This window comes from Rhineura floridana, chromosome 1 (genome assembly GCF_030035675.1).
Source record: "Rhineura floridana isolate rRhiFlo1 chromosome 1, rRhiFlo1.hap2, whole genome shotgun sequence".
NCBI classification, from domain to species: Eukaryota; Metazoa; Chordata; class Lepidosauria; order Squamata; family Rhineuridae; genus Rhineura; species Rhineura floridana.
Genome location: NC_084480.1, coordinates 81,219,148 through 81,233,873, shown reverse-complemented (window position 1 = coordinate 81,233,873; position 14,726 = coordinate 81,219,148). Strand labels below are relative to the sequence as shown.

Genomic DNA, 14,726 nt, shown 5'->3' with positions numbered 1-14,726 from the left:
TGTAAAAGGGGCAATGAGGATGAGAAAGGAAGAAGGAAAGGATGCATTCTTGCTGCTGCTGCTGGCCATCGTTCTTGACTAGGGATGGGCAAATCTGTCAGTTTTGGTTTCTCTCCATTTCTCATTCTTCCAATCTTAAATTCAGTTCTCCACATTTCCACATCAGTTTACAATCTTTTAGAAAATGTCATCAGGAAAATTCATCCATATTTTATAGGGTGAATTTCTCCTAATATACACATGGTTGTATGCACTTTTGCCTAACCTGCACATTAGGCTTTTATGTTATATTCACTATGTATGAATTTTCATCCATACTTTAACTTAGGCTATGCATTTCTGTACCCATTACTTGGCTGAGAAACTGCACTGAAAAAATCAGAGAAGTGTGAATTTCAAAGGGCAGCTGTGTTTCAGTTCATGTATTGTTTTGGAAAATGCAAATTAGGGAGATATGCTAGTGAACATGAACTGAACTTAATTTGTCCCCCATCCCTATTCTTTACCTACCTGTGTCAAAAATAGGAACTAGGTGCATTCTAGGGGCTGGAGATAGTTTGGATCAGCAAGTCATGGTGAATCCAAATAAGTAAGCTGAGCTGGTGAACTGAACTATTTGGGGTTTTTTAAGCCATTGATAAATAGGTCTCCAGTGGCAAGACTGGTGTACAATGCAGCATGGGTAGTATTAATGGTATTTAAAGAAATGTAAATTCGACCAGCAGACACAACCCAATAACCACTGCCTTTTCCAAAGACTTGCAGATCGCCTCTGAATTCAGGACTGGAATTAAGATATTTTCCTTCAAACTCTTGATAGCTAGCAAAAAACTATTAAAAATTATGGAATGAAATGTTTAATAACTGAGCCCTTAGAATAATTGTTTTCTATGGGTGGGATCCTCAGCTCCCAGGATCTTTCTTCTCACAGAAATGGCTCTCCTGGGGCCTGTGAATGGAAGGCGAACCGTTTTCACAGATCTCCCCTTGCAGTCCCCTACCAGCCCTCCAGAACAGTGTGAGAGGTGATATAGGGCACTGCAGGGGGAGGGAGAATTGGCAAAAATTGCCCACTTCAGTTAGCAGAAGCCTAAAGGTCTTCTTTGCATGGAAGGATACCTTAAAATTTATTCCCCCCCCCAAAAAAAGCACTGAAAACATGCGTAGACTTTTGAACCACTGGCGTAATTTTTAATACACATTAACTAAACCAACTTGGTTTTGCTCTGCAGGAACTGTCACAATTTGACCCAGTTATTGACACCAAACAGCGTACGAGTTTCTGGAGAAATCCAAACCAACAATGAGGTTAAGGAAACAATGTGATTATGCAGAAAATAACTTATAAACATACATATCTGCAGTGTGTATTTATATCAATATTCAATAAATAGCATTGATGAACCTGATAATATACCAATATTGTACATGTGTGTACAGAGTTCTGAAGGATATAGAAATCTATTTACATATGTGCATCATATTAAATACCTTAACCTCTTTGTTCACTTGGATTGGTTTATGGTAAGGCTAGATCATTTTTCTGTTGTGTTTATTTTGCAAACATAAACTTTGCAAATGTCAGTCCCTGGAGATATTTAAAAATAGATTTTCTGTGTGAAACAGGAAATGATCTATCTGACAATGAGATGGTTTCTCTGCATTTTTATATCTATGTGTCTCTTCTTGTGTCCTCTTTTGGTCAAAGTCTCTCCATTTTATTGACTGGGGGGGGAGAAACAGGACCATGTAGGAATAGGCCCATAGAGATAACCATCTCCTCCTTGCCTTCTCTCTGAGCTAGCGTTGCCTGCTGATTGGCAGTGCCTTCCTTCCCTCACTTCTTTTCCATTTTCCCCCATCACCTAGATTAGGGAAATCCAGATAAAGATGTTCACAGCAGCGAGTTGTAAGAATATAAAGAAAAAAATTAACTAGAGAGGCAGTGAGGGAGGAAAGCATTGGCTATGCAGACTGGCCTCTAAACGTCTTGCATTCAACTTCTCCCAGCCAGGTAGTCATGCACTTCCGTAGGATACTACATCCTATTCCCCCTTCTCCCAGTTTTCTTTTCTGACTGTGACGATCAGTCCTCCTTCGATTGTTTTATGTCCGCTCCTCCCACCCCCAGTCTGTCCATTTGATTTGTACTTCTGCAAATCTCAGGATTCATGCAAACATACAGATACCTCCCTCTTCTTTCTTATTCGTCTCATTTTGACTACAAAATGTAGGCATGCTGGATCCCAGTTCAATGTTAGAAGTGTTTATACCAAAGCATTGATAACAGTGTCAGGACTATCTTTGTCCAGGAAAGGTCCATAGCTGTGGCATTACATGAAACAGAAAACAAATTATATGAAACTGAAAACAAAACAGAATCTCTAGGACACTGTAGTAAAAGTGTCACAGTGTAAAACTACAGTTCTCCCATCACCATCTCCAGTTTATCTGCCTAGTAAGAATGAAACCACTGGAGCATCATGCTCACATCCCCAAGGACACCATTACTGATTATATCACAATATGCAGAGACATCCAGGAAAATCAACCATTAAATTTCTTGTGTCTCTCTCTCCCAGCAGAAGTTGGGGCACAAAACAAGTTTCTGTATCAAACCCAGGGTAAAAACCAGTTTGAAACACATCCAGATAATGTTTCATTCAGTTAGCAGTGAAAAACAGCTACTTGATGGATATTGAGCCCTAAGATTTCAAAATAGGAAATGTCATTCTAATGTAAAATGAAATTCCCTTGGTAAGTCTTGTGTGACTAGAGTCTTCTCTCTCTTGACTGATCAGTATCTGCTGAAAGTTTATGCAACTCTTCTTTGGTTTTTAAGAATGATCTAGGTAAACTATAGATTTGTTAATTCACTGTATGAAATTCTTGTCCCAAGCTGTGCCCTTGTGCACTTGTTGAAACTACAGTATGTTCTCCTTGATACCATACAGATGTGAGATAGGTAGGAGGTTGGAAAGTCACCTAAAATAAATTATGAAGGTGTACATAGAAATATATCATGTATTGCATATCTGAGAAATCCATGATTTTAATATTGGGCACTAGTGTGTCCACCCTACCCCCTCAAACCCAATCAGAAGGAGAGAACTGCTGATTTTTGGTTTTTTACACTAATGAAGGCGGCCTTGCATTTGCAAAAGGACAAGTCTGCATTTGCTGAACGTCTGGAAATGTCAGACTTTAGAATTACTGCATTACAGAATTAAAAAATGATACAATCGCTTCTAAAAACATGTAGCAATATAGGCCACAAATTGGACAATGCATGGAAATATCTGTAATTGGATAAATAAAGTGCAGAAAACTAAGGATGCTTTAAAAGAATTGGAAGCAAAGACCAGCATCTGACTTTTAAAACGTCTGTTCTATGAAACAAGCAACAATTACTGGTATTTTCTATAATTAGCACAAAGTTTTTGCTACTTGTCCTGTCTCTAGAAGTGATGCAGTTAAATGTACTGGGGGAAAAAACACTGGCGAAAACTTTATTGATGCATTCTATATCAAATACCAAAGAAATGTGGGTGCTCTCTACAGAATCTCAAAACAGCTTGTAGCAGCAATGATGGATTTAAGTTATTAACAGATCAAAAAAAGATGGATGGTGTTCTGCTTTTCTTAATCTACATCATCATCTAGATCTATTTAAAGATATGTGGTGCACTAACAAACTTAGTTAAGGTTTCGATAAAATCAGTAGCATAATCTGCCCCGTTACATTGAGTCTGCATTGATCAATAAAATCACTTGTACTAGGCAAGTACTGTTAAACACTGACAATCCTAGCCATTAATATTATTTAACACACTGTTCACAATCTTTAATGAGGATAAAGAACATTTTGTCTCTTTACACTTATCACACTGCCCTTTCTAGAGATCCTTATAAGCGCTGCACAACAGTGATTATTCAAAAACTAATAGGGTTTCAAAGGGAGAAGGAAACTGAATAATGTCTTGTAGGTTTTCTGTGTGATTAATAGATGTTCTCAGTGGCAGCCTTAAAAAAATAGATAAAAATGAAGTTAAATTTGCACTTATGTTCCCTAGGATTGAATTCTGTTCAGTTATATCCATCAACAAGCCCAGCTCCACAGTCCATATATTTGCCTACTGGGATGATACTCCCAGTTCAAATGCTTTTATCACCACAAATAGACTGTTAAAACAAATCTATTCTACCAGAAACAAAATTAAAAATGCAAACAGAAAAAGCACTAATTCTTAATAAAAACGAATGAATAATTACAAAATTCTAATTTTGAACAGATATTCCTAGATCTTGGGTGCAGTGACATAGTATGTTTTGCAAGTTCCCATAGCTTTTTGCTTATAAGTTTGATGATGAATGTACATGTCCAAAACCATAAAAATCATGGGGAGCTGGTTGACGGCAACTGAAGGAAAGGGCTGTTTATATAGCAGATTACAATTACCCCTCCTAAATATGTTAAAACTTAAAATAGCTCCTTCTTCCAAAGTAGATGAACAGAATCTAGACATATGAGAGGACATGCTTCTTGGATCTGCTAAGATCCCCAGGGTATGATTATATGACCTGGCCTTGCTTTATGATAAACAAATGGCTATGCTAACTAGGAGTTCTTTTTATCAACTCCTTTTGTTGCACAGACTCTGTCCTTTCTTTAATAGAGAAGCCCTTGCAAAACTTTGTAATCTTTAGTCTTGTCTACCTCAGTGAATTTTGTGGGGTTGCCCTTGAGACTAACTTGGTAGCTTCAGGTAATACAAAAAAGCTGTTGCACAAAGGATATTAGAAGGCATGAACATACGCAGCCTTGGGTGACATTTGGCTCAGGGGCTACTACTTGCTGGCCTTTGTTCTTGAGTCAGACAATGAGGATGGCAAGCAAAGGGTAATCTTTTCAGTAGCAGTTTTTTCAAGATTAGAAGATAATCATTTTCACAAATGACCTTCTTTCTACATAGACCCTTCATAGAAATTAGAGGTGTGAACTCATTTAGTAAAGAATGAAACAATGTATGGAGTGAGGCCCTCAGTTCAATTTTCATTTATTTCAAAACAATTAGTATGATAATGAATGGGCATGTTTTCATTACTCTTACTTCTGCCCATTCCCATGCATACTTCTCTCCATAGGTTATAGCAGAACTAATTTCATAGGGGGAAGGTGGAGACCCAGAGACAATCTCCATCTTTTCCTCAGAATGACCTGGAAAAATACCACACCCAGGCATTTAGCAAAAATTAAATGGTTAAGAGGAATTGCCACCACAAATGCCACTGCCTAAGTGGCAAAAAAGGTGGCTCAAGGAAGAAAAAAATACAGTGAAAAAAGGTGACAAAACCAAGTTAACAAAACAAACACAATTTTATCACGTGAGTAATGAAACAAAGATTTTTAAATAAATAAAAAGAAAAGAAGAAAATCCTGTGTATATAATAGGAATCTAAATATTACCTTTAAATATCTAGTTTTCATCTGAATCTCAGATGTATAAAAATTGGGCAGTCATAGTACCATAGAATCATAGAACTGGAAGGGGCCTATAAGGCCATCAAGTCCAACCCCCTGCTCAATGCAGGAATCCAAATTAAAGCATATCTGACAGGTGCAGTCCTGCCCGAAGTTGAGGAATGGAGTCTCACTTGGCTCTGTGAGTTTTTCTCTTTTTATTGTTACATTAATTTTTACATTAAACAAAAGCTTTACGACTCATCCTCCTAGCTATGCTTTCTAAGCACTATGCCCTGACTAACTCTGTCTAAGCATAACTGCGCAGCAATTCGAAGTTGACGCAGCAAAGAACCCCCCCGGTGCCTCCTTAAGAAACCTGGGTTTTCGCACAAAGATGTTGGCTCCTCCTTAACGACACTTAAAATTCTCTCTTCTGCCACCGATGTGAATGAGGGGAAGGGGGCTGTCTCTTGGCTTCCCCTCTGAGAATTGTGAGTGGCCAGCCTGCTCGACCGTGGGAACTTGCGGGGCGCCCAGCTGGGAAATGTCAGGTGTAGCAGGTGGCGCCTTGACTGTGGGTGGTGGAGCAGGGGGGTGCGTAAAAGTTTAGTCTCCACAGGGGCAGACTCCTCCAGCCCTTGTTGCACTTCGGGGGGGGCAGAAGTGGGGGAAGTCAAAATGTCAGTGTCTCAGATGTGTGTGCTCTGAGAATTCTTCCTGCTGCTTGTCCCCTCACCCTGCTCATCCTCCCAGTCCTCAATGTCAGCATCTGGTGTCTTGAAGCCTCCCCTACCCATCTGGGTCACTACAGCTGCCTGTCCAGCTGCCTCCTGAATGCCTCCAGTGTTGGAGAGCCCACCACCTCCCTAGGTAATTGGTTCCACTGTCATATGGCTCTAACAGTTAGGAAGTTTTTCCTAACGTTCAGTTGAAATTTGGGTTCCTGAAACTTGAGCCCATTTTTCTATGTCCTGCACTCTGGGACAATCGAGAAGACATCCTGGCCCTCCTCTGTGTGGCAATGAAATAATTGCACTAGAGCAAGAATTAATGGGATGCCTCCTCTCCCCAAGCACACCTGCAACATCCCCAAATCTGATCCAGAGGGTTAGGGAAATCCCAGAACAGATTTAGGGGACACATGGGAGATGGAGGAGGAGAGAATGTTCTGTTGCGCAAGGAAAAATCCTTGCATTGATGGGACATCTGCAGCAGCGCTACATTGAATAAAACCCATTTTCACCAAAAGATTCTGGTTTAAATAAATGTTATGGGTTGTATTCAACACTGAATAAGAAAACTTCCAATTGCACAACAGAACTTGCATTCCCCCCCACATTCCTCCACTTCAGGATCCCCCAATGTGCAGGAACTGATTTGGGAGTGGGGCATGGGAGACACATGGAGAAGGGAGAAGAAGGGGAGGTTCCACTGCACAGAAGCCCACCCCATTTATGCAAGGACACCATTGGATACAATCTACTCTTTTAAAAAACTTTGCCTCTTTTAATATTAGCCAATTAATATATATAAAATCACAGGATAGTAGAGTGGGAAGGGGCCTATAAGGCCATTGAGTCCAACCTGCTGCTTAATGCAGATCACCAGAGGCAAGCTGCTTAATCCTACAATGGACAATTTTTAGTCTAAGCTGGAAATGTTTTATCACAGCCTCCAATAACCACACCTTATCTTAACAAAGACAAAAACCATTAGCAATTCTGACACTCTTCTGCTGAAGGAATTGAGATATGATCTATTATGCCAATACTCAGAATATAAATACACTATACAACAAGCATTTACAGAAACAAAATTGCAACATGTTACTTCACTTTGGAACTATTACACATCCTAGCATCCAAATTTCTAGAAGGCAGGCAATGTGATGAAAGACATTTGTACATAAAAAGTTCCACTATACTAATGATAGTCATTCATGTACAACTGTTTTGTTTTTCTCTTGTATCATTACCTGTATCTGCAACAGAGCTAAATGTTTCTTGTTAAAGCCACAGTATGGGCTGAATCATAAGAATTATTGTATCAGCATCATAGTGTTTCAGACCCATGTTTTTTCCTGCTCAGAATCATAAAATTATTTACATTAGTATTACAATAGTGATGAGGAAGTGTAAGAAGCAGATAGAAATGTGCAAATTGGCGAGATTCATAAATGAACTCCAAACATATTACTATATAGCCTCACTTTATTATTTATTTATTTAATTAATTTGTATCCCACCCTTCCTCCCAGCAGGAGCCCAGGGCAGCAAACAATTTATTTATTTATTATTTATTATTTATTGGATTTCTAGACCGCCCGACTAACAAAAGCTCTCTGGGCGGTGAACAACAAAAAATACAAATACATCTCATAAAAATTACATGATAATACTACAAAACATATAAATACAAAGATCAAAATTTCATAATAATTTCCTGTATAAAATTTAAGTTAAACACGCCATAGAGAAAAGGTAGGTCTTAAGCTGGCGCCGAAAAGACAACAACGTTGGCGCCATTCGCACCTCATCGGGGAGACTGTTCCAGAGTTCAGGGGCCACCACTGAGAAGGCCCTAGATCTCGTCACCACCCTCCGAGCCTCTCTATGAGTTGGGACTCGGAGGAGGGCCTTCAATGTGGAGCACAGTGTACGGGCAGGTTCGTATCGGGAGAGGCGTTCCGACAGGTATTGTGGTCCCGCGCCATATAGGGCTTTATAGGTCAAAACCAACACTTTGAATCTGGCCCGGAAGCATATTGGCAGCCAATGCAAGCAAGCCAGAACAGGTGTTATGTGTGCCGACCGCTTGGTCCTCGTTATTAATCTGGCCGCCGCATTTTGGACCAGCTGTAGCTTCTGAACGGTCTTCAAAGGTAGCCCAACGTAGAGCGCATTGCAGTAGTCTAATCACGAGGTTACCAGATCATGTACTACTGATGTAAGATCCTCTCTGCTCAGGTAGGGACGTAGCTGGGCTACCAACCGAAGTTGGTAGAACGCATTCCGTGCCACCGAGGCTACTTGAGCCTCAAGTGACAGGGAAGGATCTAACAAAACTCCCAGACTACAAACCCGCTCTTTTAGGGGGAGTGTAACCCCGTCCAGAACAGGGTAACTATCTAACACCTGGTCAGAGAAACTATCCACGAGCAGCATCTCAGTCTTGTCTGGATTGAGCCTCAGTTTGTTAGCTCCCATCCAGTCCATTATCGCGGCTAGGCAACGGTTCAGCACATTGACAGCCTCACCTGAAGAAGATGAAAAGGAGAAGTAGAGCTGCGTGTCATCAGCATACTGATGACAACGCACTCCAAAACTCCTGATGACCGCACCCAACGGCTTCATGTAAATGTTGAAAAGCATGGGAGACAGAACCGACCCCTGCGGGACTCCATATTGGAGAACCCACGGTGTCGAGCAATGTTCCCCAAGCACTACCTTCTGGAGACGACCCACCAAGTAGGAGCAGAACCACTGCCAAGCAGTGCCTCCAACTCCCAACTCCGCGAGCCTCTCCAGAAGGATACCATGGTCGATGGTATCAAAAGCCACTGAGAGATCAAGGAGAATCAACAGAGTTACACTCCCTCTGTCTTTCTCCCGACATAGGTCATCATACAGGGCGACCAAGGCTGTCTCAGTGCCGAAACCGGGCCTGAAACCCGATTGAAATGGATCTAGATAATCAGTTTCATCCAAAAGCGCCTGGAGTTGGCCAGCAACCACTCGTTCCAAGATCTTGCCCAGGAATGGAACATTTGCTACCGGTCTGTAGCTGTTGAAATTTTCTGGGTCCAAGGAAGGCTTTTTCAGGAGTGGTCTTACTGCCGCCTCCTTTAGACAGCCGGGGACCACTCCCTCTCGTAAAGAGGCGTTTATCACTTCCCTGGCCCAGACAGCTGTTCCATCCCTGCTAGCTTTTATAAGCCAAGAGGGGCAAGGATCTAGTACCGAAGTGGTTGCACATGCCTGTCCAAGCACCTTGTCCACATCCTCGAGCTGAACCAACTGAAATTCATCCAATAAAACATGACACGACTGTGCTCTGGACACCTCAATAGGGTCAACTGCTGTAAACTGGGAATCTAAGTCCCGACGGATACATAAGATCTTATTCTGGAAGTGTCCAGCAAACTCATTACAGTGGGCCACCGATGACTCAACCAAGTCCTGAGGGCCAGAATGAAGTAACCCTCGGACAACTTTAAAAACCTCCGCTGGGCGGGAAAGGGATGACTTAATGGTGGCAGCAAAGTATTGTTTCTTCGTCACCCTCACCTCTTCTAAATACAGCTTAGTGGAAGCACTTACCAGCGCATGATTGCATCCATCGGGAGTTCGGCTCCACTTCCGCTCAAGCCGTCTCCTATTTTGTTTCATCGCTCTCAGCTCTGGGGTATACCATGGAGCTGCATGAGCTCTACACAGGAGAGGGCGCGCAGGAGCAATCGTGTCAACAGCCCAAGTCATCTCCGCATTCCACAGTTCGACCAGGGCATCGACAGGAGCGCCAGTCTTCCCAGCCGGAAAATCCCCCAGAGCCCTTTGAAAACCTTCAGGATTCATTAGTCTCCGGGGGCGGACCAATTTAATAGGTCCCCCACCCTTGCAGAGGGGAAAGGCCACTGTAAGTCTAAACTTCAGCAAGTGGTGATCTGTCCATGACAAAGGGAGAGATGTAAAACTCCCTACATCCAGATCACGATCCCCATGTCCAGTCGCAAATATAAGATCTAGAGTGTGCCCCGATACATGTGTTGGGCCACTAACATGTTGGGACAGCCCCATGGTTGTCATGGAAGCCATGAAGTCCTGAGCTGCCCCGGATAAAATAGCCTCAGTGTGAATGTTAATATCCCCCAGAACCAATAGTCTGGGGGATCTCAGCAACACCTCTGAGACCACCTCCGTCAGCTCAGTTAGGGAAGCCGTTGGGCAGCAGGGTAGGCGGTACACCAACAAGATTCCCAGTCTGTCCCTCTGGCCCAACACAAGGTGCAAACACTCCAGACCAGTAACTACATGGACATGGTGCTTGATGAGTGAGATGGAACTCTTATAGACCACAGCGACCCCACCTCCCTGACCCTCGGATCTACCATGATGCTGAACCGAGTACCCTGGTGGGCAGAGCTGGGAAAGACTGACTCCTCCCTGTTCACCCACCCAGGTCTCAGTTATGCATGCCAGATCGGCTGCCTCATCCATGGTCAAGTCATGGACGAGGGAGGTTTTGTTATGAACCGATCTGGCATTTAAAAGCAGCAACTGGAGATCCGAGAGTTGGCTGAGAGGACAACCAACAGTCCTGCGGGTATGAGAAGGACCGGAACAAGACACAGCCACAACATGTCTGGGCCGCGTTCCCCTTAACTGGCACGTCCTACGCACAACTCCATACCTCCCTCTGCCCGTCACTACACTAATTGGGGCCCCCTCAAGTCCCCCCGGTTGATGAGAGACCCTCTTCCCCAGGCACATGATAAAACTATAAACAACACACTCCCGCACTCACGTCAAACCCAGTTACATATATATGTCAACAGTCTTCCAAGAGCCAAACATCCCAACATATCCCACACACTGCACCCACAGTCAGCAGCACCAGAGGAGCTCCTTGGCTAGCAAAACCTCATCATCCGATGATATTAAAATGATGAGAATGTATATAAAACTATATACCACACACATCCACACTCACGTCAAAACCAGATTACATATATATGTCACAGTCTTCCAAGAGCCAAACATACCAACACAACCCACACACTACACCCACAGACAGCGACACCAAAGGAACTCCTTGCCTAGCAAAACCTCATCATCAGATGAAATTAAAATGATGAGAATGCATCAGATAGTCTCAGCAAGACAGGCGGCTGGGCAAAAAACATCAACCGCAAGCAGGAAAAGTGGTAGTGATGGGGCCGCAGGACAGACCCGGGCCGCAGCAAAAAAAAAAGCCGCAGCGACAACGTCTTCCAGCACCAAAAAAGCTTTAAAACATCATAAAAACAGATCTTAAAACACATTAAAACAAAACAGCATTAAAAACATTTTAAAAAACAACCTTAAAAAAGAGTTAAAACATTAAAAAACATATTAAACAATTCTGACACAGTTGCAGACTGGGATAGGTCTCAACTTCAAAGGCTTGTTGAAAGAGGAAAGTCTTCAAAAGGTACCGAAAAGATAGCAGAGATGGCGCCTGCCTAATATTCAAAGGGAGGGAATTCCACAGGGTAGGTGCCGCCACACTAAAGGTCCGTTTCTTATATTGTGCAGAAGGAACCTCCTGATAAGATGGTATCTGCAGGAGGCCCTCACCTGCAGAGTGCAGTGATCGACAGGGTATATAAGGAGTAAGACGGACTTTCAGGTATCCTAGTCCCAAGCTGTATAGGGCTTTGTACACCAAAACTGGAACCTTGAACTTGGCCCGGTAGCAAATGGGCAGCCAGTGCAATTCTTTCAGCAGCGGAGTGACCAGTTGCAGCTTCCGGACCAATCTCAAGGGCAGCCCCACATAGAGCGCATTACAGTAATCCAGCCTAGAGGTTACAGTGGTCAGGCTATCCGGGTCCAGAAACGGCCGCAGCTGTCTCACCAGCCAAAGCTGGTAAACGGCACTCCTAGCCACTGAGGTCACCTGGGCCTCTAACGACAAAGATGGATCCAGGAGCACCCCCAGGCTACGGACCTGCTCTTTCAGAGGGAGTATGAACCTGTCCAAAGCAGGCAACTGACCAATTATCCGAACTCGGAACCACCAACCCACAGCGCCTCCGTCTTGCTAGGATTCAGACTCAGTTTACTGGCCCTCATCCAGTCCACCACCGAGTCCAGGTAGCGGTCCAGGGCTTGCACAGCCGCTCCCAATTCAGATGTTATGGAGAACTTTACTACCACAAATGTTAGTCCAATAATGAGTATCACCTTCCCTCTCATTAGCTGGGTTCAACATGTAGTAGTAGTAGTACACGAATAGTTATTATTATTATTTGTTAAATTTATTAAACAGTTGATACCCAAAGGTCTCCATCCAACTTACTAAGATTAATGTCTGGATACCAATAAAATCAGACTAGTTTTTAGTTCTATAAATTAATTTTTAGGCTATATTATAAGATTATGTAATTTGATTAATATCTGATATGCATTTAGTGTGTTAAGAGTCAAACAGAACCTTGTAAGGAGCTATAAGACATATTGTCTCTGGCCTATAATGAAAATCTACAGGTGTTCATGGGGGTCACAAAGAAGAGTATCTCTGTCCAGAGGATATACAATCTCATGTTCAGAGGCTAAAAGATAGGATAAAGCAAATGTAGGGTAGGGGAGTAGCATAAGACATTCAAATATGAGGTTATGACAGTCTAGGAAAGCCTTTGCAGAAGAACTGAATTTTAGGAGGGATTTGGAAAAGAGACCTTGACAGGTACCTAAAAAGATTGTTCCAGACATACCATCAAACATTCTCCAACTACGAAAACTCTTAAATTCTTATAAATTTGAAAAAATAGCCAGCTAGGTGCCTCATTCCATGTTACATGTGAATGCATGTAACAAAACTCTACTGGCCTGCTGTTCACTGCAAAACTATGCCATAGGAGTGGGGGAACCCCTGGGCTGTGAATCAAATTTGGTCAAACAGAGGTCCCAACCTGGCCCATGAGGCTGTTTCTCACAAACCACACCCACCTGCCCCTTACATGGTGTTATATGTCATGCCCATGTGGCTAAAAAGGAACAATCAGGACCTTAAAGTGAGCTTAAAGTGTCATGAGTTGATGGGTGGTAGAAGCATACCGTGCTCCAGGAGCACAAAGTGGTTTGCACTGGAGCCACTGCTCAAATGGAGAGGAAAAGCTCTGTTTTAGTAATAGTTTTAATAAAAAAACTTTGGAAAGTAGACAAGACTACCCATCTGTCAATCATACGGCATCAATATGACACCATACTAGGAGGATACAATTTTTAGAGGAGAAGTAGTGGGGAAAAGGGGGTGCTTTCCCTCATCTGTTGATTTCCCCTTTGCTTTTACTCTCCCCCCGTCCCCGGCTAAACCATTTCTCCAAGCCCTCCTGGGCTCCCGTTACATGTTTTCAAGGGAAAACACATATCTGGTACCCTTGGCGTGTGAGAGATTAGAAGGCAAAAGTGATGGATTATGCACCCTTCCCCCTGCTGCTAAAACTATCCACTCTCAAAACCACTTTGCAACAAACAAGTGAGCCAGTGAGGTTTGATTAAAGATACCTGTGTGTAATGTGACAAAGTCAAACCTATAGTCTAAATAGTCAAGCTGGGTTGTCAGGTTTTTCAGCACTGGAGACTGCTGTAAAATTTTGTCACAATGCAAATGGCTAGTTTAAACTTCACAATTTAATCAAAGCTTCACATTGCAACTTTTAAAAAGCCTGCAGATCTAAAAGGATTAAAATAGGAGAAACGGACCACTGAGTTTCTAGTTTACTTACATCTACATTTTAGGGTGTCGACTGCATTTTCAAAATTCAGTATAAAGTTCAGAGGCTGTGAGTAATTGAAAAACATATTCTGTATCTATATAGCTAAGATCATTATTAACCTTTTGTGTTAACGCAATGATTCTGTGGTCCACATTCCTTCTTGTGTCAATGCAAGTGCTAATATTCAGAAATACTGTAAAAGATACTGACAAAGATATGATTATATTTCTTTCCCGCCTTACCTGTCAGTCATTACTATTTTAAGTCCTCATTGATTTCAGTGGGTCTACTCCAATCATGCCTAAGTCTGGATCCAACCCATAGTTTAAGGAAATATGCATTGTTAAAAGCTGCTCACCTGTAAATAAGCTTCCAAGCCTTGCCGACGCTGTTCCAGAACTTTGGGCACCCAGTTCCTCACATGCTTTGAAGGGATTTCTGGAGTTTTTATGAATTTCTTAAGCTATAAATATGAACAAACAAATATGTTTCTCCCCAATTTAAGTCCCTTTAGAAATAAAAAAGCATTCGAAGAGAAGTGAAAACAGGGAATACAGAAGAGAAACAAATGGGGAGGGGGAGGGACAAAAAAAGCAAAATGAATGTTATCAAGAACCTTAATAGTCTACAAATAAACTGACTTTATTCCATTACAAAAGTAATTGTAAACTAAATGGTGAAGTAGATTTGAAATAAATACTCTTAACAGTGAATATGTTGAACAATATCTTAAGAAAGGAACTCAGCATTCCATTATGTCAGCTAAATATTGCTACATTTACT

General features: G+C 42.2%; 1 protein-coding gene across 4 annotated transcripts in view; it reads right to left on the bottom strand.

Moving 5' to 3' along the window:
* The window catches only part of SNX24 (sorting nexin 24), a 111,346-nt gene that overhangs the window by 36,461 nt on the left and 60,159 nt on the right, over positions 1–14,726 (bottom strand). For all 4 annotated transcript variants that reach the window (XM_061607440.1, XM_061607471.1, XM_061607475.1 and 1 more), the window contains one exon: positions 14,302–14,406. In XM_061607440.1, the coding sequence (XP_061463424.1) occupies positions 14,302–14,406 (105 nt within the window). The remainder of the gene's footprint in view (positions 1–14,301; positions 14,407–14,726) is intronic.